The sequence below is a fragment of the Herpailurus yagouaroundi genome, unplaced genomic scaffold, assembly GCF_014898765.1.
Source record: "Herpailurus yagouaroundi ecotype Mexico unplaced genomic scaffold, PumYag 184, whole genome shotgun sequence".
NCBI lineage: Eukaryota > Metazoa > Chordata > Mammalia > Carnivora > Felidae > Herpailurus > Herpailurus yagouaroundi.
Window position 1 is genome coordinate 36,353,916 of NW_024412415.1, and position 22,146 is coordinate 36,376,061.

The following is a 22,146-nucleotide window of genomic DNA, read 5'->3' on the forward strand; positions in this document are numbered from 1 at the left end:
AAAAGAAAAAGAAAAAGAAAAAGAAAAAGAAAAAGAAAAAGAAAAAGTAAAAGAAAAAGAAAAGAAGAGAAAAGAAAAGAAAAGAAAAAAGAAAAATGGTGGTTACCAGGGGCTTGGAGTAAGGGGAAAGGGCTGGTTGCTGTTTGATAGGTAATAGAGTTTCTTTTGCAAGATGAAAAAGTTCTAGAGATCCACTGTACAACAATGTGCATATAGTTAACACTACTGTCGTATGTAATTAAGAATGGTTAAGATGGTAAATTTTATTCTTTTTGTGTTTTTTACTACACACCAAAAATGTATAAAGTACTCAGTGAAGACCCAATAGGCCAAGAGCTGGGACAAAGTACATTAACTTTAAAGTGTGACAATAAAAACCTGGACTTGCCTCACAAGAAAAATCTAAGACAACCAGGATTTGCCAAATGCCTAGCCTACTATGTTTATAGGCACTGTATTGACCTTCACAAACGCTTTCTCACTTAATGAGGAGAAACCAAAAACTCCATCTATGCTTAGTCAAAGATTCCTATGGTATAATTATATCCAATTTCAGGAACCCTGCTAGAATCAACATTAAGGGAATTTTTTTACACAGAGAAAATGGCTCATTTCGGCAGCACCCATACAAATAGTTGAGGTAGATTAAAGCAACTTAGCAAAATTCTCCAAAAAGTTTCCCATTTACACAGAAAATAAATATCATTTCACTTACAGGGAAATACTCATATTGTCCTTTGGTGTGAAGAAAATGACCCTAGTAGTTCCATCTCTGGAAGGGCCATCAGATTTGTGGATGTAAGACTGAGCTGGCCTATGATGCTCTCTTTTGGAAACACGATTATTAGAAAGTTTACAGGCTACATTCATTTGGGTACACATTCTGTCTGTTTTGGATAATTCCTTGGTAGTAGCAGATTGGTATGGGCCTCCTTTCCTTTCAAAGAATAAGGTGACAGGTCGGTCCTTCTCGGACAGGTGAGCAGAAGCGCTGTCTTTTGGAAGAACTGCATCTTTTACAGTTACTAATAGAGGCCCTAGTACATTGGGTTCTTCCTTATTTGGGGTATTCAGAATGAGGAGAGAGGACGGCCTCTCTACTCTTTGTTTTGATGGATGGAAAGATGGTGCCAGGAACAACTCCCCAGTTCGTGGCTTTTCAATGGTCTTGAAGGCTTTACGCTCCTTCTCTAAAATATCTGTTTGCTGACGAATCTGTTCCATCATCTCTTTTTCATTCTGCTGCTGCAAATGCTTTTGCCTTTCTTCCTTCTCAGTGTTTAGCTTTTCTAACTTCTTCAGCACAGTATTAGAAGAATCTGTATTCAAAGACATGACAACTTGATTTTCTCCGGAGGAGTGGTACTTTCTGGCTTCCCTGTTGATATCCAAAGTAAGAGCTGAAAGTGCTTCTTCACTTTCTAATAGCTTGTTTCTCTGGACACCTGTGTCTAGTTGGGAACTTGTTTTCAGTGGATCTTGTTGAGGAATATAAAAAAATGTAGGCAGACTATTTGAAATAAAGGGGTCTCTCAGCTGTGGCTTACAGGTAATAGATTCAGAACTGCAAACCAATTTTTCCTTCACAGTCCCATTCTTCAAATGCACTGAGTCAGAGGGTGTTCCCTTTTCAATCATGGTATAGTTAGTCTCACTTGAGGAACTGAGGGCATTGTCCTGTGAATCAAATTTTGGACTGCTAGATATTTTAGGTGACAGACTCTGCAAGTCTCCTTCATCTAATATTATGGACTCAAGTTTGCTCTTCTGGCTTTCCTCACAGCTCAGATGTTCCAAACTTCCTTGAGAGCTTTCACTGTCAGGTGTACCCTGTAGAGACTGAAGACCTTCAGGCATCAGTTCTGTAGACCATCTACGTTCCTCTGAAGGAGACATGCCACCAAGAGAACGAACTTTTAGCAATTCTAAACTGAATATAGCTTGCTCTAGTTCTCTCATTCTCCGACTTTCTCTTTTGGCCCGACCTACTTTTTTCTGGTGGAGATCATCTAAGGACTTAGGTCTCTCTCTTACAATCACTTCTTCCTGCAAGTCCACACCACTTTGGCTTCTGGCTCTCTCCTGTTGCTTGTTTGGGGACTCTTTCAAGCAGTCCATTGAACTCTCCTGGCTAATTCGATTACTCTCTATCACAGATTTACATTCCTCTATAGCTTTCACTCTGTTGTCAAAGGAACAATCCTCCCATTCTGAAGGGTCTGAGCCCTGAATTTCCAGAGCTCCATATGGCTCAGGATCTGCCAATCCAAATTCTAGTTTTGTTTCTTTCAGTCTTTGTTCTTTTAAAACTTTAAATCTATATAACAACAGGAAAAAAAAAATGGGTTAGAAAGATTTTTTTAGTTACTACTGGAGAGAATACACTTTACTGAGAATTTAAGAAATAATTTGAAAGTTTCAAAATTTTCTTCTTAAACTAACTTGGATGCACATTTCATAATTCTATTTCTATGAGTGAGATACTTTATTAAGTATGTTAATCCTAATAGGTCATCCTAGTCAAAACATAAATTAACTCAGAAGTGAAGCTCTCATTTTAAAAATAACTTTATTTTAAGGTAAACGTTAATAATGAAATTAAAGTTTCTGAAGATAAAAACAACTGAATATTGCCAAATTTTAAAGACTCAACCTAATGTAAAATCAATTCTTAGTGGTTGTAACTGTAGACCATGCAGGTTTTCAATCCAATTTAATTCAATAAGTATCTGTTTAGCTTCTTTTAGAGACCATACAACATGGGTTAAAACTGCTAGGAACATCACAGCCTAGTGGAGAAGACGAAATTGTGCATAACCAATTCTAATACAAGTTAGGCAAGTGTTAAGAGCAAAGATATAAACAAAATAGCTGAAGAGAAAAGGAGTAAGTATCAAAACAATACAGATTACCTTTGTCTTGCTCTGAATCCTCTACATATTGATTGCAAAAGGATAATTTTGCTCCTTTTTTCTTGATACCTCTTACTTTCCCTGTAGCCTTTCCATCTTGCCTGAATACAGACAGCAGCCATGTGCCTCTGCCTATAGCATTCCTTCCATCTCTGCTGGATGATGATGGCTGCAGTCCGGAGCTCCAAATACCGCTGCCTCTCCACATGAGCACGCCAGGAAGACTGGAGAAGCGTGGCTGCACTAGCCAAAACTAAAGCATCCTTCTGCACAGCTACATTTCTGGCTTGCTTCTGATTTAGATAATTCCTCCAGAATCGCTGTGAGGAAGACAAAACAATAGAAATGGCTGTCATATCTTATACCACATTTTCACAGAAAAAAGAAAAAAAATAAATTTATTGTGTTGTAATTAGAGATTAAATGGCTAAATAGCTAAATTGCACCTGATTAAAGTGAAAAAAAAAAAGCTTTCTTTTCCAGATATGCTTGGCTAAAACAATTCTTAGAGAATATAACCTCAATGAAGTTAATTATAGAACTTAAAATAATTTAAAAGTTTTTGATGCTTTAACAAATTACATTATCTTCTCGGGCTTAGTTTTGCCAATATTAATGGGTTTAAGGTCAACATGCACATGTTTCAAAGATAAATATTCTAAAAATTTTCTTGTATTAAAAGAAAAGGGCCTATGGAGGAGAACAGAACGGTCATCATATAAATCAGTGAAGGAAAAAATAAAACAGATAAAATATGAAATAAGATACCTATCATCCAAGAGGAGTACAGAGCAAGAGCAATGTATATATAACTCTCAAACTCACTCAGGAAACAATCAAATAAAAATAACTAAGGCAACAAAAATTAAGGCACATAATTCCTTTGCCCCTAACCATAGTGTACAAGACATTACAGCTATAAATTCAATTTAATTTAACTTCAACTCCATCGATGTTTATCAATGGTCTATTAGTATATGCCAGGTAATCTTTTAGATGCTATGAACATTTCAAAAATAAATAGGACCCATTGTCATCAATGAAGAAGTTTATATTCTTATTCAAATGTTTCACAGTAAAATTCTAGTTACTAAAATAAAAGCCAAATAAACTAGCAAATCTCATGCAAGAAATCCTTTACTTCCCACCTGGATAATGATGCATGCCTGTCTCAGGTGGAGGAAATGCTGCCTACACAGCAGGACCCTGAACCATCGCTGCAACAATATGATTCTGCGCAGCACCTCTTGGTGAAGCAGATCTTGTAGGTGCTGTCGTTCCTGCTCCTTTAGGAACACCTACCAAAAAGAAGAAAGATGAGGAATACAGCTTATGAAGAAATGAGAAATTTATTTCATGAATCATCTTTTTGTGGTAAGCTTCTTTTTTTTTTTTTAATTTTTTTTTTTTTTTAACGTTTATTTACTTTTGAGACAGAGAGAGACAGAGCATGAACAGGGGAGGTTCAGAGAGAGAGTGGGAGACACAGAATCTGAAACAGGCTCCAGGCTCTGAGCTGTCAGCACAGAGCCCGACGTGGGGCTCGAACTCACGAACCGTGAGATCATGACCTGAGCCGAAGTCGGACGCTTAACCGACTGTCACCCAGGCGCCCCTCTGTGGTAAGCTTCTTTAGAGAAGAATACAGTGGAAGAAATGAAAAGCAGTACTGATAAATATTTCTATCAATATATCCAAAGAAGTCATTCTCAAATTAAAAAAATAGCCATTAGAATATAGAAAGAGACATTAGAACACAGAAGGGGAAATGAAACAGTGAACACGAATACAAAATTCCCAGTTCTAGAGATTCGCTGCCATCATGAATCACTTGTACCACTGGTAAAAGGTCATATTGTTCAAGGATGTTAGGGTGGGGGGATGATCATAATATGAATAAACCAATAATAACAGTCTTTTTGAAACCCAGTATGCATCAAAGGCTTCTTGCTACCCAAAGCTATTAATCAATTTATTTACTGTTTCATGCCATTAATAAATCTTTAGGGGTTTAGGAGGAAACAAATATAACTTAAACATAGTCCCTCTGAAAACAGAATTTGCACTTCACCCTTAAAAGCAGGTAGATAAAGGGCGCCTGGGTGGCGCAGTCGGTTAAGCGTCCGACTTCAGCCAAGTCACGATCTCGCGGTCTGTGAGTTCGAGCCCTGCGTCAGGCTCTGGGCTGATGGCTCGGAGCCTGGAGCCTGTTTCCGATTCTGTGTCTCCCTCTCTCTCTGCCCCTCCCCCGTTCATGCTCTGTCTCTCTCTGTCCCCAAAATAAATAAACGTTGAAAAAAAATTAAAAAAAAAATAAAATAAAATAAAAAATAAAAAAGAAGAGATATTAGATACACAAATAGGAAAACAGTAAACTGTAAGGCAAAAGACAGAGGGCTCTACCTAAGCAAAACAAGGAGCAGGAAATAATAACAAATGTACACGTACATGGCAGCATGTACAGGAGACAACCGAATAATCTTCATAAAGAAAATATTAAATGATATGAAGTCACAATATGGAGGTTCTTGAAGAAGAGAAAGATGTTTGAATTTAACGGGAGGTTATCAGGTGATTATTATTGAGCAGAAAGTCAACATAAAAGAAAAGTATATTAAGATGATGGTTTTGATACTATGGGTAGAGTGACTTAAATGGAATGACAAATAGACTGAAATCGGATGAGGAATTAACTGTAAGAGAATTATAACTGAGAGCAAAGGAACAGACTAAAATGCCAGCAGTAGGAATGAAGAAAAGGGGCATGACGTGAGAATCATTTGTGAGAAGACACAGAACTTTCTAAAAGGATTAAGGTGAAGGGTCAGGCCAAATAGCATTACAGTTTTTAGCCTAAGAACCTAGAAGGATGAGAGAGAAAAGAATAGATGAAAATTAAAGACAGTAGGGTAATTTGGATAAGCTCACTTTGGGCAAGTTGAGTTGAAGATTACAGTAGAATACCTAGGGAGTCATTGTTTTTAGGCAGATAAAAACCTTAAGCAGACCTAGAGCACTGGCCAGAAGCTCTTTGGTTAATACTGACTATATTAAGTAAAAATCTTGGCCTAATCAATTTCCTTATGATAACTGGTACAGTATCTTTTTCAGAAATGTTCTCTGGGGCAAAGATCGCCATTATTATCTAAATATAAAAATTCACTCAAATTTGACAAGGAGTGTATATATTATATTTACCATGGATTTTCCAACTTGATAGTTATCTGAATTAAGATTTATTTTCCTGAAGAAATCCTGAATGTTAAATTTGGATGGAATAATATTTCGGGGAAGAAGTACATGGAAGTGGCTCACAAAATCCTGAAAAATGAAAAGAAAAATGTTGTAAAATCACAAGAAAATTATAAACATGTCTAAACTATGTGTAAAATGTAAACATGGGTCTAAATTAGCTAGCTGTCCTTTTATTGATCCTTTTCTCATCTTCTAAACAGACTGAAACCAAGAAAGTATTTAATTAAAAAAACGACAAAACAGTTAATTTGTAAAATGGGGGTGGGGTGGAGAGAAGATAGTGAGTTCTACATATTTTGTTATCAAAAGGGAATGGAAGAAGAAAAAAGCAGAAACTATCCCTTTTGAGAAAGTTGTGTTAAAGACCAAAGAAAAAGTTATTTAATAAGAATTGAAATTTTTAGCAAAAAAACATGCAAAGGTGTCAGCTATTACAGGGTATAACTGAGAACAAAGCGTTCCCGCCCAGAAACAGCAAAGAATCTGTTCAGCTGCTGAAAAGCTTCAACATAATTTCTATACCCATAGCAGCAGTAGCTGATGAGAATAACTGTGAACCTTGCTGGCAGCTTACTATAAAAGAAAATCTTGCTGAGAAAACTTTACATAAACCTAAATAGAATCTTCTCTTGAACCAGGTAGCTCTGATTGAACTATTTCCATTACTGGAGTAATCAGCAGGAGGAACTACTATGTTACAAGTAAACTTAGTATTAGTAAACATTCAGATAAAATGAGAATAGCCAGGAACTGGATTCGATTACAACACATAAATAAGATTGCTGCCATTCAATGGAAGTGAGTACTTTCTATCCCTCTTCAATTCTGTATACAAAAGATGGAATGGAAAGGAAGAAATAAGAGAAATAAACAAGTGAGCCCCAAATGAAAACCAAGACACAGGAATCACTTAATTATGTGTATATAAATTTAAATATCACTATAAAAGCATAACCTGGAAAGAATATTTGCAGCTGTATCCAGATTGGCGAATTCGAACTGTCTCTAGCATCCCAGTGTACCGAAGCTGTCGAAGTACCAAAGCATCGTTGAACCTTAATGGCAGCTAAATCAAAGCAAATGGAAAAAAAACAGATTAACCCGGAAGAACAGATCTCCAGATTAATGTTTTCCTCATAAGTATAGTCAACTTTTGAGTATCTAAAAATTGGAGATTGTCAGGTTAAGACACAACAGAGGTGACAGGAAAATCTACCTCCTCAGCTGGTAGCTTCAGAAAAGTTCTAAATGCCTGACCCTAGGGAAAAAGGAGAAACCAAGCTTCCAGCTTCTCTCTAGTTGTAGAGGGAGAGGACCTTCAAAGCTAAAAAGGAATGCAGTTACCCACAGGAGGAGCAGACATAGTCTAGTCCCTATAAAAATCTGTAACAAGATTAATCTACATATATGTAGTCAAGAGTGTCTGTATTTTTGTTTTTAATTAAGATTTCTCTCTATAATTTCAATCAGAAACCACCTACTCCACTCTACCAGTTGCCTTGGTTAATGGAGAGCTGACAGATTCTTCATTTAATGACTAGTACAAGGTTAAGAGCAGTTTTTTCTCTAAACACTTTTTGCTAGTAATACCAGTAGGATACAATGAAAAAAAAAAATTCCTACAGTCCCTGAGAACTGACCTCCTCAATGCACAAGCATTGATAAGGAAGAAGCTAATGGGAGGCAGTCACTCATCACCAGTTACAACACCCTGTCACTTGTAGGTATCTCAGTAGGCATGTTTTCTGATATTCAAAAGATATATTTGGATATTCTGATATTTCTCCCTATTCTCTAAATACTATTTTTAATGATCCGCAAAGGCAATCCCAAACATTTTCCTGCAGGGAAATGGGGCATACCAGCTATCAAAGAAAAAAAAATCAAATATGCAACTTATGTTAATAATAGTCAATGTTTATTTAGTACTTATTCTGTGCCCTGAAATACTTCATTAATTGAACTCTCTGTATAACAAGGTCTTCATTAATAATAAGGACTCAAAGGTTCTATTTAACTGTAAATAAAAAGGTGTCCTTTCTTGTTACTATAAAAGAACAGCTAACATTTACTGAACAATTAGTATGGGCCAGTAACATTTTAAGTACTTTGCAGGTAGTGACTCAGGTATACCAGTTCCAAAACACTATGAGTCTGGTCCTATAATTATAGTATATTCTTACAAAGATGAAAACTTTTAAAAGTCACAGAAATCGTTAAGTTCACGAAGCTTGTAAACAGCAGTTGAAGACTGCTTCCTAAAAATTAAGAAAGCTGGACACAATTCATACTATACATTTATAGTACTATAGAACTACACATTTTTAGCTGTTCAGCCTAGGAACTATATTTTCCTATGATGAACATAAAGGAATATGACAAATGTTTGTATTTATTAGGTATATTCTGCAAAGCTGTAATTAGGAGACCTATTATCGAAAGCAGAAGGAATCAAGAATGTCCACAGTACGTTCCTTATTTTACAGAGGCAAAAACCTCTAAACAAATTCTTTAAGAATGACAGGTTATATACAAACAAGAAAGATTAATCTCAGGGTAACAAAAGTTGCATAAAACTCTTTTTTATGATGGAATTTCAAAACATATTTGCTTCTCAGATTCTAGGAAACACTGAATCAAGTGCATGTAAAACACGGAATAGGCAAGTAAATACAGAAAATAAAAGGATATCCACAGAAAATACAGAACCTGGTTTTCCTTGAAAAGATTATAGATAGCTCTTCCCTACCACTTGCTCTCCTTAAAAAAAAAAAAAAATGTAAAGCCTGATTTGAAGTAAGCTGAGCTAGAAGCTCTCATTTACAGGACATTTTTACCTTTTCAGCATTAGAGCGAATGCATTTCACAAAATATGGTTCTGCTTGACCAAGTGTCTCCATCAGTTTGCTTAATGAGGCCTGCAATACAAAGCAATGTAATTAGCAATTTCTCCCATTCCAAACTGGCAGGAAATAATTTATAGGTACAAAAAATAATGTTGGCAAACTATGCAGAAACGATTGGTATACACAGGAATAGCTTTGTTTCTGAAAAGCAAATTTATTTCCATACTGATTAAGGGTAATTTAGTAATTTAAGGATGGTAGTTTAATCTTAAAGCTAATAACTTGGCAATAGTAAATACTGCATATATATTACAGAATAACCTCCTAATTCTAGACTTTTCTTCACATTTCATGAAGCAATTTATTCAAACTCATGCATTCCTAGAACAACTTGGAAAATCATCCAGTAGGGTATCAACTAGCTAATATTCTCCCACTTTCAGTGTTCATGTCAGTGATATCCCCTCTTTCATTCTTAATATGATAATTTGTAGTTTACCTCTTTTTTTTTCCTGACTAGTCTATCTAGAAGTTTATAATTTTTTTATGTTTTCAAAGAACCAGCTTTTTGGTTTCGTTGATTTTTTTCTATTATTTTTCTGTTTTCAATTTCATTGACTTCTTTTATCTTTATCATTTCATTCATCTGCTTGCTTTGGGTTTAATATATTTTTCTTTGGCTAGGTTCCTAAAGTAGTAGTTTACATTATTGACTTGAGACCTTTCTCATTTCATTAAAAGCATTTAATGTTATCAATGAACCCTGGAGCACTGCTTTAGCTGCACTGCACAAACTTTGATATTTTCACTTCATTTAAAATATTTTTAAAATCTTCCTCCTTCTTTGACTCATGTATTATTTAGATGTCTGCTTTTTATCTTCCAAGTACCTGGGGGTTGTTATCTTTCCTTTATTGATTTCTAGTTTCATTCCATCTTATGCTCAGATAACATATTTTGTTTTTTAGTATTCCATCTATTGGCTTCTCTGTTATATTTCTTTGTAGTATTTTTCAGTGGCTACTCTAAGGATTACAATATGCAAACCTAACTTGTCATAGTCTACTTAGGGTTAATATTTTATGACTTCAAGTAAAACTTAAAAGCCTTACAACCATATAGACTCCTATTATTACCATCATATATAAGCAACATACAACTTTTTTACTTTTAAGTGTTCTTTTTTCTTGTATATGCTATTGTAGTACAAGATACATAAAATGCTTAAATCATAAGTATACATACAGTCTGATGAATTTTCACAAAGGGAACACATTCTTACAACCAAAGCCCAAATCATTAAACAAAATATTACCAGAAATTCAGAAGCCCTTCTATCCCATCCCATTGAATTTAGCAAGGTCACTGTACATAAATTACCTACCTCCACACCTGAACCAAGGGTAACCATTACCCTAATCTCTAAGATGGCAACTTAGTTTTGTCTGCTATATGAGTTCATATAAAAAAAAAAGATATACTAGGTACTAGCTTGTATTTGTTGCATATATTATGCACATTTTCAGTGCTATATAGTAATGATTCATTATATGACTATACCACAATTAAATAATCCATTTAAGGTAGATATTTGTTTGTTTCAGTTTGGGCTGTTATAAATAAAGTTGCTGTGGACATTCTTCAACATATCTTTTAGCTATTTCCAAATACCTGCATCAGTTTATATTTCAATAGAAGTGTATAAAAGTTCTTCTGGTTGCTCCACATCCCCACTAACACTTTGTATAATCAGTCTTTTTTATTTCAGCCATGCTGGCAAGTGTGTAGTTAATTTGCATTTCTCTGATGAATAATAATGTTGGGCCAGTATTTAATAGGCTCACTGGCCTTCTGGATTACATCTTTTGATTTCAGACAGTTTTGACTGCACAAGGCTTTGTACCATTTGTATTAGGGTGTCAGTCTTTTTAAAAATTGATTTGTGGTTCTTCGTTTATTCTATATATATAAGGTGCTTTTCAGATATATTGCTAGTATATTTTCACACCCTGTACCTTGCACTTTCATTCTCTTAAGAGTGTTTTGTTTTTAACTTTATTGAAATACAAATTAAATACTATAAAATGTACCCATTATAAGTGTACAGATCAATGATTTTCAGTAAGTTTACATAATTGTGCAAACATCACATTAGATGAGATATAGAAATCTTCCATTACCCTAGAAAGTTCCCTCCTGCCCATATGCAATTAATAACTCTTCCTGCTTACAGTCCCAGAAAACCACCGATCTGATTCCTGCTGCTATAAACAAACCATCTTTGAAAAAAATAGCCCATTTTAGACTTATTTTCCTTTGATTATAAAACCAATGTGAAGGTACTGTAAAAAACTTAAGACACAGATATATGTTCAAAGAATAAAAGTCAGCTTGACAATTATATATAACTGTTATTTAATTTATTGCGATATTTATTCACAAATGCCCAGTCACAACAAAAAGAAATGGATCTATGCACACAAAGTTAAAATAAAACCAGAAAAACCTACAATCTCATTTAGTTAAATATCGATAGCAGAAGCATGAAGTTTAAAAATACATATAGGAAAAAAAACATACACCTTATGTTAACAGTGACTATATCTGGGCCATAGGGTAAAAGGAAGATTTTGTTAATAATAGCAATTTCCTGCTGCCTGTCTCCTCACATTGAAAGCAATGAATTACTCTTTGGGATATCCACTATCCACAGATACAACAATGAAAAAGAAAGGCAGCTGACTTTTTCCACCACTGTAACTTTTCTCCAAAATGACCACCATAAAATGGCTTTTAAGTCATATGAATCATATTCCATTCTGGTACCTTGCAGATCATTTTGACCTTTCAATGCTGATCTGAGTGAAACAGATTCCTGATTTTAAAAACTTTTTTTTATAAAAAGATAACAAAAGAAATAACCTGAAACTGGGCACTGATGCTGGGAGGCTTTTTCTTCTTGTGCAAATGAAGAAGAGACTTGGTAATGCGATCCTGTAGTGTCAGTCTTGTCAGGTGCTTTAAAGAATTTACCTCTAGCAAGTGCTGAAAACAAGCAAGAAAAATCATATTCTTCACATAAATTAATTAAAGAACAGGGAAACCAAAATTCTAAGCCAGTTTTCATTATCACCTATGTATAATGACTGTGGTGAATATTAGAAATTGATATTCAATATCCATCTCACCCTCCTGCTTTCTCGCAGAAGCTTTCCAGCTAAAAAGAAAACTGCATTTCTCAAACTCTCTTGCATCTGGGTTCCAGATAGGATTTAAGTTTATCATTTAAATTCTAACGCATGAGGGGCGCCTGGGTGGCGCAGTCGGTTAAGCGTCCGACTTCAGCCAGGTCACAATCTCGCGGTCCGTGAGTTCGAGCCCCGCGTCGGGCTCTGGGCTGATGGCTCAGAGCCTGGAGCCTGTTTCCGATTCTGTGTCTCCCTCTCTCTCTGCCCCTCCCCCATTCATGCTCTGTCTCTCTCTGTCCCAAAAATAAATAAACGTTGAAAAAAAAAAATTTTTAATTCTAACGCATGAAATTGGGAAGGTATAACTGAGGCAGACTTTGGCTACTAGCTTCTGTTTCTTCTGACAACCATATATACCCAAGTACTTTAGCTTTCTAAATGGATCCTAATGTCCAGGCACCACCTTTGTGAGTTGAGAGGCAGAGCACAGGGAATTTGTGTTGTTACTGCAACTCTAGTAAATGCACCTTAACCCTGGAGCCAATAGTTGTGGCAGCTTCCTCCTGATTCCTAGATCACACCACAGGTAGTATGCACCTGGAAGCAGCAGCTGGAATGGCAGCTTCCTGCTTTCTTAGCTGATTACAGCTGGGGTCAGTTCTGCACTGCTATTTTAATACTCTGAAATTCTAAAACTTCTAATGATTTTGTAAGTGCCTATTTGAATTAAGTCTTTTTCTACTTAAAAATATCTACACTTATTATTGCTAACTGTAACTGAATCCTGACTCACAGAGACAATAAATTTAATCCCAGGGCTACAGAGGGTATGCCAGAAACACACACAGAAACAAAATAAAACATAAACCCTATTAACCATGATCCTGGCAAATTAATTATCAATCTTAATAATAAGATAGGAGTTACACATAAAGCAAATACAAATAATACAAAATGGGGTGTTAATAAAGTATTTGAGAGCTTTTGCAGCCAATTACAATTAAAAGTAATTTTTTCTAATATTTATTATTTATTTTTGAGAGAGAGAGGCAGAGTGCGAGCAAGGGAGGAGCAGAGAGAGCGGGAGACACAGAATCTGAAGCAGGCTCCAAATCAGCACAGAGCCCAACGCAGGGCCCAAAGCTATGAACCATGAGATCATGACCTGAGCTGAAGTCGGATGCTCAACTGACTGAGCCACCCAGGCGCCCCAACTTTTTAAACCATACCATATTTATGGAAGTGAGCTTGCCCATGGAAAGAATATATATATACATATGTACAACTATATAATGTTATTCAAAAAGCTCTAAAAATTTTATTGTATGAGAAGCACAGAACTGAGTTAAAAACAACAAATTTAAAAGTCTTAAAAATATTAATTTTGACAATATAAACACCTAAAAATATAAATCTTCAAGTGGCAACAAGTACAATACATATTTTAACAGATACAACTAAAATTTTTCTAGCAATGACAGACTTATTATCTGTACATAAGAAATGTAAAAATTCCTTTAAAAATTCATCCTGAAATTAAAATGAACAGAAGACATGAAACAGGCAATTCTCAAATAAAGTATAAATGACATACAACATGATGACAATCGATCAACCTATAAATCAATCAATTTATAATAAAAAAAAAAGCACATTTCTTTTAAAGAGATTTTCTGCATATAAGATTGGCAAACATAATAAACACTGACAAAACCCAATATTCATGAGGTTGTGAAGAAAGACATATTTATGCACTGTTCTTAAGAATGCAAATCAGTATAGCCTTCCTGATAAACAATTTCACACCTAGATATTTAAGGGGATTATCAAACAAGATCTGAAAGTTATTTTTGACAATGCTTCAGAAAACAGTGAAAAACAACAGAGATATGCAATTATAAGGAATTATTTTCATAAAGTATGCTTTAGTCACACAACTAAATTCTATACAGTTCATAAATATACTGTAACCTGTATTTACTGACACAGAAAAATATTTGCAACCCTGTCCACTCCTATCACTTTTATTCAACATAGTACTAGAAGTCCTAGCCCCAGCAATCAGACAAGAAAAAAAAAATAAGAAGCATCCATATTGTTAAAGCAGAAGTTAAACTGACACTATTTGCAGATGATATAATACTACATATAGAAAACCCTAAAGAGGGGCGCCTGGGTGGCGCAGTCGGTTAAGCGTCCGACTTCAGCCAGGTCACGATCTCGCACTCCGTGAGTTCGAGCCCCGCGTCAGGCTCTGGGCTGATGGCTCAGAGCCTGGAGCCTGTTTCTGATTCTGTGTCTCCCTCTCTCTCTGCCCCTCCCCCGTTCATGCTATGTCTCTCTCTGTCCCAAAAATAAATAAAAACGTTGAAAAAAAATTAAAAAAAAAAAAAAAAAGAAAACCCTAAAGACTCCAAACAGAAAACTATTAGAAATAATAAATGAATTCAGTAGTTATAGAATACAAAATTAATATGCAGAAATCAGTTCTTTCTATACACTAATAATGAGTAGCAGAGAGAGAAAATAAATAAACAATTCCATTTGCAATTGCACCAAATAGAATAAAATAACTAGGAATAAACTTAACCAAGAAGATGAAAGACCTATACTCTGAAACCTAAAAAACACTGATGAAAGCAACTAAAGGTGGCACAAATGGAAAGATATTCCATGCTCATGGATTGGAAGAACTAATACTGTTAAAATGCCCATTCTATCCAAAGCAATCTACAGATTCAATGCAATCCCTATCAAAATACCAACTGCATTTTTCAAAGAACTAGAACAAATAACCGTAAAATTTGTATGGAGCCACAAAAGATCCTGAGTAGCCAAAGAAATCTTGAAAAATGAAGAACAAAAATGGAGATATTGCAATCCCAGATTTCAAGATATACTACCAAGCTGTACTACCAAAAGAATATGGCACAAAAATAGACACATAAGTCAATGGAACAGAATAGAAAGCCCAGAAATAACCCACGACTACATGGTCAATCTGTGACAAAGAAAACAAGAATATACAATGGGGAAAAGACCATCTCTTCAATAAATGGTATTGGGAAAACTGGACAGCTACATGCAGAAGAATGAAACTGGACCACGTTCTCACACCATACTCAAAAATAAACTCAAATTGGATTAAAGACCTAAATGTAAGACCTGAATCCATAAAAATCCTTGAAGACAGCACAAGCAGTAATTTCTCTGATATCACCCATAGTAACATTTTTCTAGATAGGTTTCTTCAAGAAAGGGAAACAAAAGCAAAAATAAGCTACTGGGAGATCAAAATAAAAAGCTTTTGCACAGCAAAGGAAGTCATATACAGAATGAAAAGGCAACAAACTGAATGGGAGAAGATATCTGCAAATGATATATCCAATAAGGGGTTAGTAAAAAGAACTTCTACAACTCAATGTCAAAAAATAAGTGATCCAATTAAAACATGGGCAGAAAACCAAAGAGACATTTTTCCAAAGAAGACATACAGACGGTCAACAGACACATTAAAAGATGGCTCAACATCACTCGTTATCAGGGAAATACAAATCAAAACCACAGTGAGGTTTTGATTTACACCTATAAGAATGGCTAGCATTAGAAAGACAAGAAATAACAAGTGAATATTTAGCAAGGTGGTGGAGAAAAAGGAACCTTTATACACTGTTGGTGGGAATCTAAATTGGTACAGCCACTAAGAAAAATAGTATGGAGGCTCCTCAAAAAATTAAAAAACAGATATACCATATGATCCAATAATTCCACCACTGGGTATTTTCACAAAGAAAATGAAAACACTAATTTCAAAAGATGTTTGCATCCCTGTGTTTACTGCAACATTATTTACAACAGCCAAAATATGCAAGCAATCCAAGTGTCTATCAACAGATGAATGAATACAGATGTGGGGTGTGTGTATACAAACACACACATATACACACAATGGGACTACTACTTAGCCATAGAAAAGAATGAGATCTTGCCATTTGTGACAACACAGATAGACCTAGAGGGTATTATGTCAAGTGAAGTAAGATAGAGAAACACAAATACCACATGATTTCATGTATAGGTGGAATCCAGAAAACAAAACAAATGAATGAAAAACAGACTCAAATACAGAAAAAGAAAAAAAAAAAAAGAAAGTGATAGTTGCTGGAGAGGAGGGGTAAAATAGATAAAGGGGATTAAGAAATACAAACTTCCAGTGATAAAATAAAAGTCACACAGATGAAAAGTACAGCATAAAGAATATAGTCAGTAATTCTGTAATAACATTGTTGGTGACAGGTTGTGAGCACTGAGTAATGTATAGAATCAATTAATCAATATGTTGTACACCTGAAACTAATATAACACTGTATATACGTCAATAAAAATAAATAAATAAAAATAGAGAAATAGATGGGATTCCCGTCACTGATAATTGAAAGAAATTTTTTATTTCAGGTGTAGCCAACATGAATATTTTTAAACCATATGAAGTTTAAAGAGAGGTTATCCATTTGAGGAGAGTAAAAAGAATGGTACAAATAGCTAGACTCAGTGCTGGCATTCAAAATACTAAAGTACATACATATACACATACACACACATTGTATATATATACATTTATATATAACATATATACTTACATATTTATATACACACTGTACATATATATATATGTATGTATATATATAAATCTTGTATATATGTGTATGTGTACACAGACACTGGAATATTACTCAGCCATCAAAAAGAATGAGATCTTGCCATCTGCAATGACATGGATGGAGCTACAGTAGAGTGTATTATGCCAAGTGAAGTCATTCAGTCAGAGAAAGACAAATACCATATGATTGCACTCATACATGTAATTTAAGAAACAAAACAGATGAACATTGGGGAAGGAAGGGAAAAAAAGAGAGGGAGGCAAACCATAAGATTAACTATAGAAAACAAACAGGGTTGCTGGAGTGGAGGGAAGCAGGGGATGGGCTAAATGGGTGATGGGTATTAAGGAGGGCACTTGTTATGATGAGCACTGGGTGTTCTATGTAAGTGATGGATCACTAAATTCTTTTCCTGAAACAACTATTACACTATATGTCAATGAACTAGCATTTAAATAAAAACTTGAAACAAAAACAAAATACTAAATGGCTAAAGAGACAATAAAGGAAAAAAGGAAACACAAATGAACAGATAAAGATGTTTGATAATGAAAGTGGTAGCCTTTTTCTCTACATAAAATCTTTTCATGATAAGAACAAAGTACAAACCATTTAACATAAATTTTCTTTGTGCTTTCAAACTATTTACCACTACCAGAAACCACAGAAGCATTGCATTACCTTTTCTCTAGAAGCCAAAGAGGCTTAAGTAGAAGGAAATAATAACTTCATTTTTTTGTTTTTTGTTTTTTGAACTAGAAAATCTGAGAATAAATAGCTCTTTCTCAGTTCTTTTAAAATTTTGAAATTCACCAAAAAGGTTACAAGTGACAGAACTTCTTTAGGGGGGTACAAGAGGAAGAAAGAGTAAGATTTTTCTTTCTTTAGTAAATTAAGTAAATACTTTTGGAATGCCATCTCAGCATAAACTTTGTAGATCAGGGTGGGCAAATTACAGCCATGGGCCAAATCCTGTTCACTGATTTTATATGGTTAAAAGAACATTAAAATAATACTTAAGGGCATGTGTAAAATTATATGAAATTCAAATTTCAGTGTCTAAAAATAAAGTTTTATTGAAATATAGTAACACTTATTCAGTTCCATATTGTCTATAGCTGCATTTGTGCTACCGTAGCATAGCTAAGTAGTTACAACATAGACCTGCAGCCTATCTGGGCCTTTATAGAAAAACTTGGCTAACTAATGTTAATGATGATAAGCTAGACAAACACTAATTAGAAACTATTTTTTTTAATTTTTTTTTTTAATGTTTATTTTTGAGACAGAGACAGACACAGCATGAACGGGGGAGGGTCAGAGAGAAAGGGAGACACAGAATCTGAAACAGGCTCCAGGCTCCGAGCTGTCAGCACAGAGCCCGATGTGGGGCTTGAACTCACAGACCGCAAGATCATGACCTGAGCTGAAGTCGGACGCTCAACCGACTGAGCCACCCAGGTGCCCCTAATTAGAAGCTATTTAAAATCAGGTAAAATTCAAAATTTGACCTTAGCCTGGCTTAAGGATAAATGAAAAGATCTAATGTAAAGATGCAATTACTCAACAAAAAACATTTGTAATTCAAAAGCCTTTCAAACACTGAAATATGAGATATATCACAAATATTTACCTGAACCATTAAGCCTGGCCATTTCCTAACATCCAGTGTTATTTCTAAAACAGATTTAACTGAATATACAAAATTAATCCCTACTTTGGGTACAAATAAGGTACTGCTTATCTGGGATTGTTTATAAAGATTGTTTGCATGAATAAAAAAAAAATATTACAGAATAGGGCACAAACAGAAAAATTCTTTTTCATAATACTCACCTTTGGAAGTCCAGGCTTGGGTTTGAAGTTTTTGCTTCTCCTATAAGACAGATCATATATTAGAAATAACGACAGTACAGATGAATCCTTTCCAGGTCTCTGGTAAAACAATAGATTATATACCCATTTCCAAGATACTGGTCCTCTATATGAAAACACTGTCTAGTTCAACTAAGCAGGCACCTTTAGGAATGAAAAATAAGCAGGGAAAAGGAACAAGAAATACCTGCTCTACAATATAGGTATAAACAGATTCAAGCCTGATAATCAGTAACATAATGTTGTACATTCAAAACTAAAATTGTTTCCTTTTGGACGTTAATAGAATTCTGCTTTCCTATACCTACAGAAACTTTGTTTCTGTCATTTTAAGACTTTAAAGAGATGTCTAATTTCATAGATTTTTTAAATGTATGTATCAAAAAATTCTTATCTTTCCCTTTTGAATTAAAAATTCTCTTCTTCTCTTTTTCTTCTTTATAACCCAATATTATATTCACATCAAGACTTTTTTTAACGGCTAAAGAAATAAAAGGAATAATGCCCAGAGCTCATGAGCATAAGCTGGGGAGTCAGAAAGACCAAAGCTTGAATCTAAAACTCTAGCACTTACTAGTGTAGGAGTTTTAACTTCTCTAAGTCTTGGTTTCACTAATGTGATAATGTAAGATAATGTAGAATGTAATAATGTAAAATGAAGATCATAATACCACCAACCTCTTGGTTGTTGTGAGGATTAAATGAGTTAATTTATAATTCTGAAGCATCGCAAAACTTAAATAAATTGAGCCTATTAGCAGTGTTAAGTGATGACTTAGGGATTAAGGAATCCAATTCAGTCATACCAGCTAGCGGTCAAAAAATATGTTTTGAAATAATGCCTGAAATACATGGATACAGGTAGCTAAGAACTTTTTACTGGTCCACCTTGCATAGTTAAACCTATACCCTCAAAGCGGTCCTATAATTAGGTAATGAAGAATGGCAGGCTGGATAAAGGTTATATATCACTATATATAGTCTCAGTCCCCATTTCATAGGGGATTTTACTGCCCAATTTGTTAGGACTGTCAAAATTAAAGGACAAGTGCAATTCAAGACTGAGAATCATAAAAAGTGTGAACAGTTTTACTCTATTTGTATGTAGGGTCTGTCAAAGACTAATGAAGAATTATCTCCGTAAGTACATCCAACCATGATTCTCCTGGGGAGATGAAAACAAACAAACCACCAAGCTTCTTAATGCAGGAGATTCACAGCTCTCAATACTATTTTTGATTCACTTGTTTCACTCAAAATTCTCCTCATGAAAATAATGATTCACCATCACCCCTCTTCTTTTTTTAGCCAGAAATTTTAAACCAGTCATAAAAACCAATCCACATTTCTGATCAATACTAACGTGAGAATTCCATGCGCTCTTTCCAAGAGTTTGCTGCTAGCTGAATTAGCAAATATCCCATCTTTATCAAGCAAGGAGGTGCTACTTGACAGTCTGCTCTGGCGAATCCCAGTTCTGCCATTCCAGGCAATATCAAATGTATCACTGTAAAAAGTTAAATACGGTATAATTTGCTTTAGTTAACGGAGACATCTACAATACTCCCCACATTGCTTAAATAAGTAAATTTTAAAACTTTCAACACTGAAGCTAAAATTTACAAAAAGAGCTAACCCAGCAAAAAATGGTTTTAGCACAGAGATTACCAATCAATCTAATCTTTTCCTCATTCAGAACAAAGAATTTCTATGGATTCTGGCACATTCACATACAAATGTGCATGTAGATGAGTACATCATACAGCTAACATCTTTAAATCTAATCCATTAACTGTTTACAATCAGTAAATAATATAAGGTTATTATAGTAATATAATGGTTTTTGTCTTTGTTAGATTTTAGAACTTCCAAATATTATTGAAGGAATTTACAATCCTAATAGGCTGTCCCATTCTATGGAATATTTAATTTCTTCCTGGGAGGTCTTATTCACACATTCACTCACTACACACACATCCACCAAAGTTACTAAGTATCTTCTATGGGCTGAGCAATATTCTAGCCACTGGAGATAGAGGAGTGAACAAAACAGATAAAATTATCAGTGATTACAATATGAGGACTTAATAGAGGGCTTTCCAGGTAAAGCAGCAAATTGACCACATTTTTTGATTCCTCCCATAAAAACCCATAAACATATTAAACATTAATAAAACCCATAAAAACCCATAAAAACATTAATAAAATAACTTTTAAAGGAATAAACACTTAAGAATAAAGAAAATATACTAAGAGACAAGAGTAACACAGTTTTGAAATATGGAAAACAGAGGAATACAGAAAGCAATCTGAAACTGGCTATGAGGAAGAATGAGAAACATCTGTATTTACAGAACTCTCAAAGGCTCCAGAGTTTCTGGAGTTCCATCAAGTACCTGTGGAAGTGGTGGGGAAGGTGGGTTAAAATCAAGAGCACCAGTTGAAAGTCAGTTTAAGAAGCAGTTAGATGAATGGATAAAGAAGATGTGGTTTATATATACAATGGAATACTACTTGGCAATGAGAAAGAATGAAATCTGGCCATTTGTAGCAACGTGGATGGAACTGGAGGGTATTATGCTAAGTGAAATAAGTCAGAAAGAGAAAGACAGATACCATATGTTTTCACTCATATGTGGATCCTGAGAAACTTAACAGAAGCCCATGGGGGAGGGGAAGGAGAAAAAAATTACAGAGAGGGAGAGAGGCAAACCATAAGAGACTCTTAAATACTGAGAACAAACTGAGGGTTGATGAGGGTGGGGGAGAGGGGAAAGTGGGTGATGGGCATTGAGGAGGGCACCTGCTGGGATGAGCACGGGGTGTTATATGGAAACCAATTTGACAATAAGTTATATATATATATATGTATACATATGCGTGCGTGCGTGCGTGCGTGTGTGTGTGTGTGTGTGTGTATGTAAAGAAGCATTTAGAACTCCATGAAGCCTGATAGCCATCCCTTACCTAAGCAAGAGGATGAAAGAGGAGTCCATGAACCATGGACTAGGCAGCACCAGGCACAACAGAGGATGAGTATACTATATAGAAGTCAAAGGTAATACTGAAAATAGATTCTCAACCCTCTTACCCTACTGGCTCCAGAATGCTAGCAGCTAGGACTATATCCTCCAGGGAGAAAATCGGAATAAACTTTTGTGTGCAATGTGGCCATCCCAGGAAGAAAGACCCAAAGATACCAATATGTTCTATACATTGCCAACACACCCAATTAATCAGATTGCAATTAGTCTTTCAGTGTTTCAATAATGAATATTAACAGTCAACCAAGGTTCATCAGACATCTGAGTAAAGCAATGAGCATAAAACAGAGACCAAAACAAACTATCATGACATAAACAACTTAAAGGAAAAAAAGATCAGGCAGGCGGGAAGAAAAAAAAAAAAA

The 22,146-nt window shown here is 35.0% G+C and overlaps 1 protein-coding gene across 9 annotated transcripts in view; it reads right to left on the reverse strand.

Moving 5' to 3' along the window:
* The window catches only part of MYO9A (myosin IXA), a 293,601-nt gene that overhangs the window by 105,380 nt on the left and 166,075 nt on the right, over positions 1-22,146 (reverse strand). For all 9 annotated transcript variants that reach the window (XM_040493142.1, XM_040493145.1, XM_040493146.1 and 6 more), the window contains 9 exons: positions 20,101-20,244; positions 18,699-18,738; positions 11,936-12,058; positions 9,005-9,085; positions 7,123-7,233; positions 6,111-6,233; positions 4,061-4,210; positions 2,913-3,232; positions 716-2,317 (listed from right to left, as the gene is read on the reverse strand). In XM_040493142.1, coding sequence (XP_040349076.1) covers positions 716-2,317; positions 2,913-3,232; positions 4,061-4,210; positions 6,111-6,233; positions 7,123-7,233; positions 9,005-9,085; positions 11,936-12,058; positions 18,699-18,738; positions 20,101-20,244 — 2,694 coding nt within the window. The remainder of the gene's footprint in view (positions 1-715; positions 2,318-2,912; positions 3,233-4,060; positions 4,211-6,110; positions 6,234-7,122; positions 7,234-9,004; positions 9,086-11,935; positions 12,059-18,698; positions 18,739-20,100; positions 20,245-22,146) is intronic.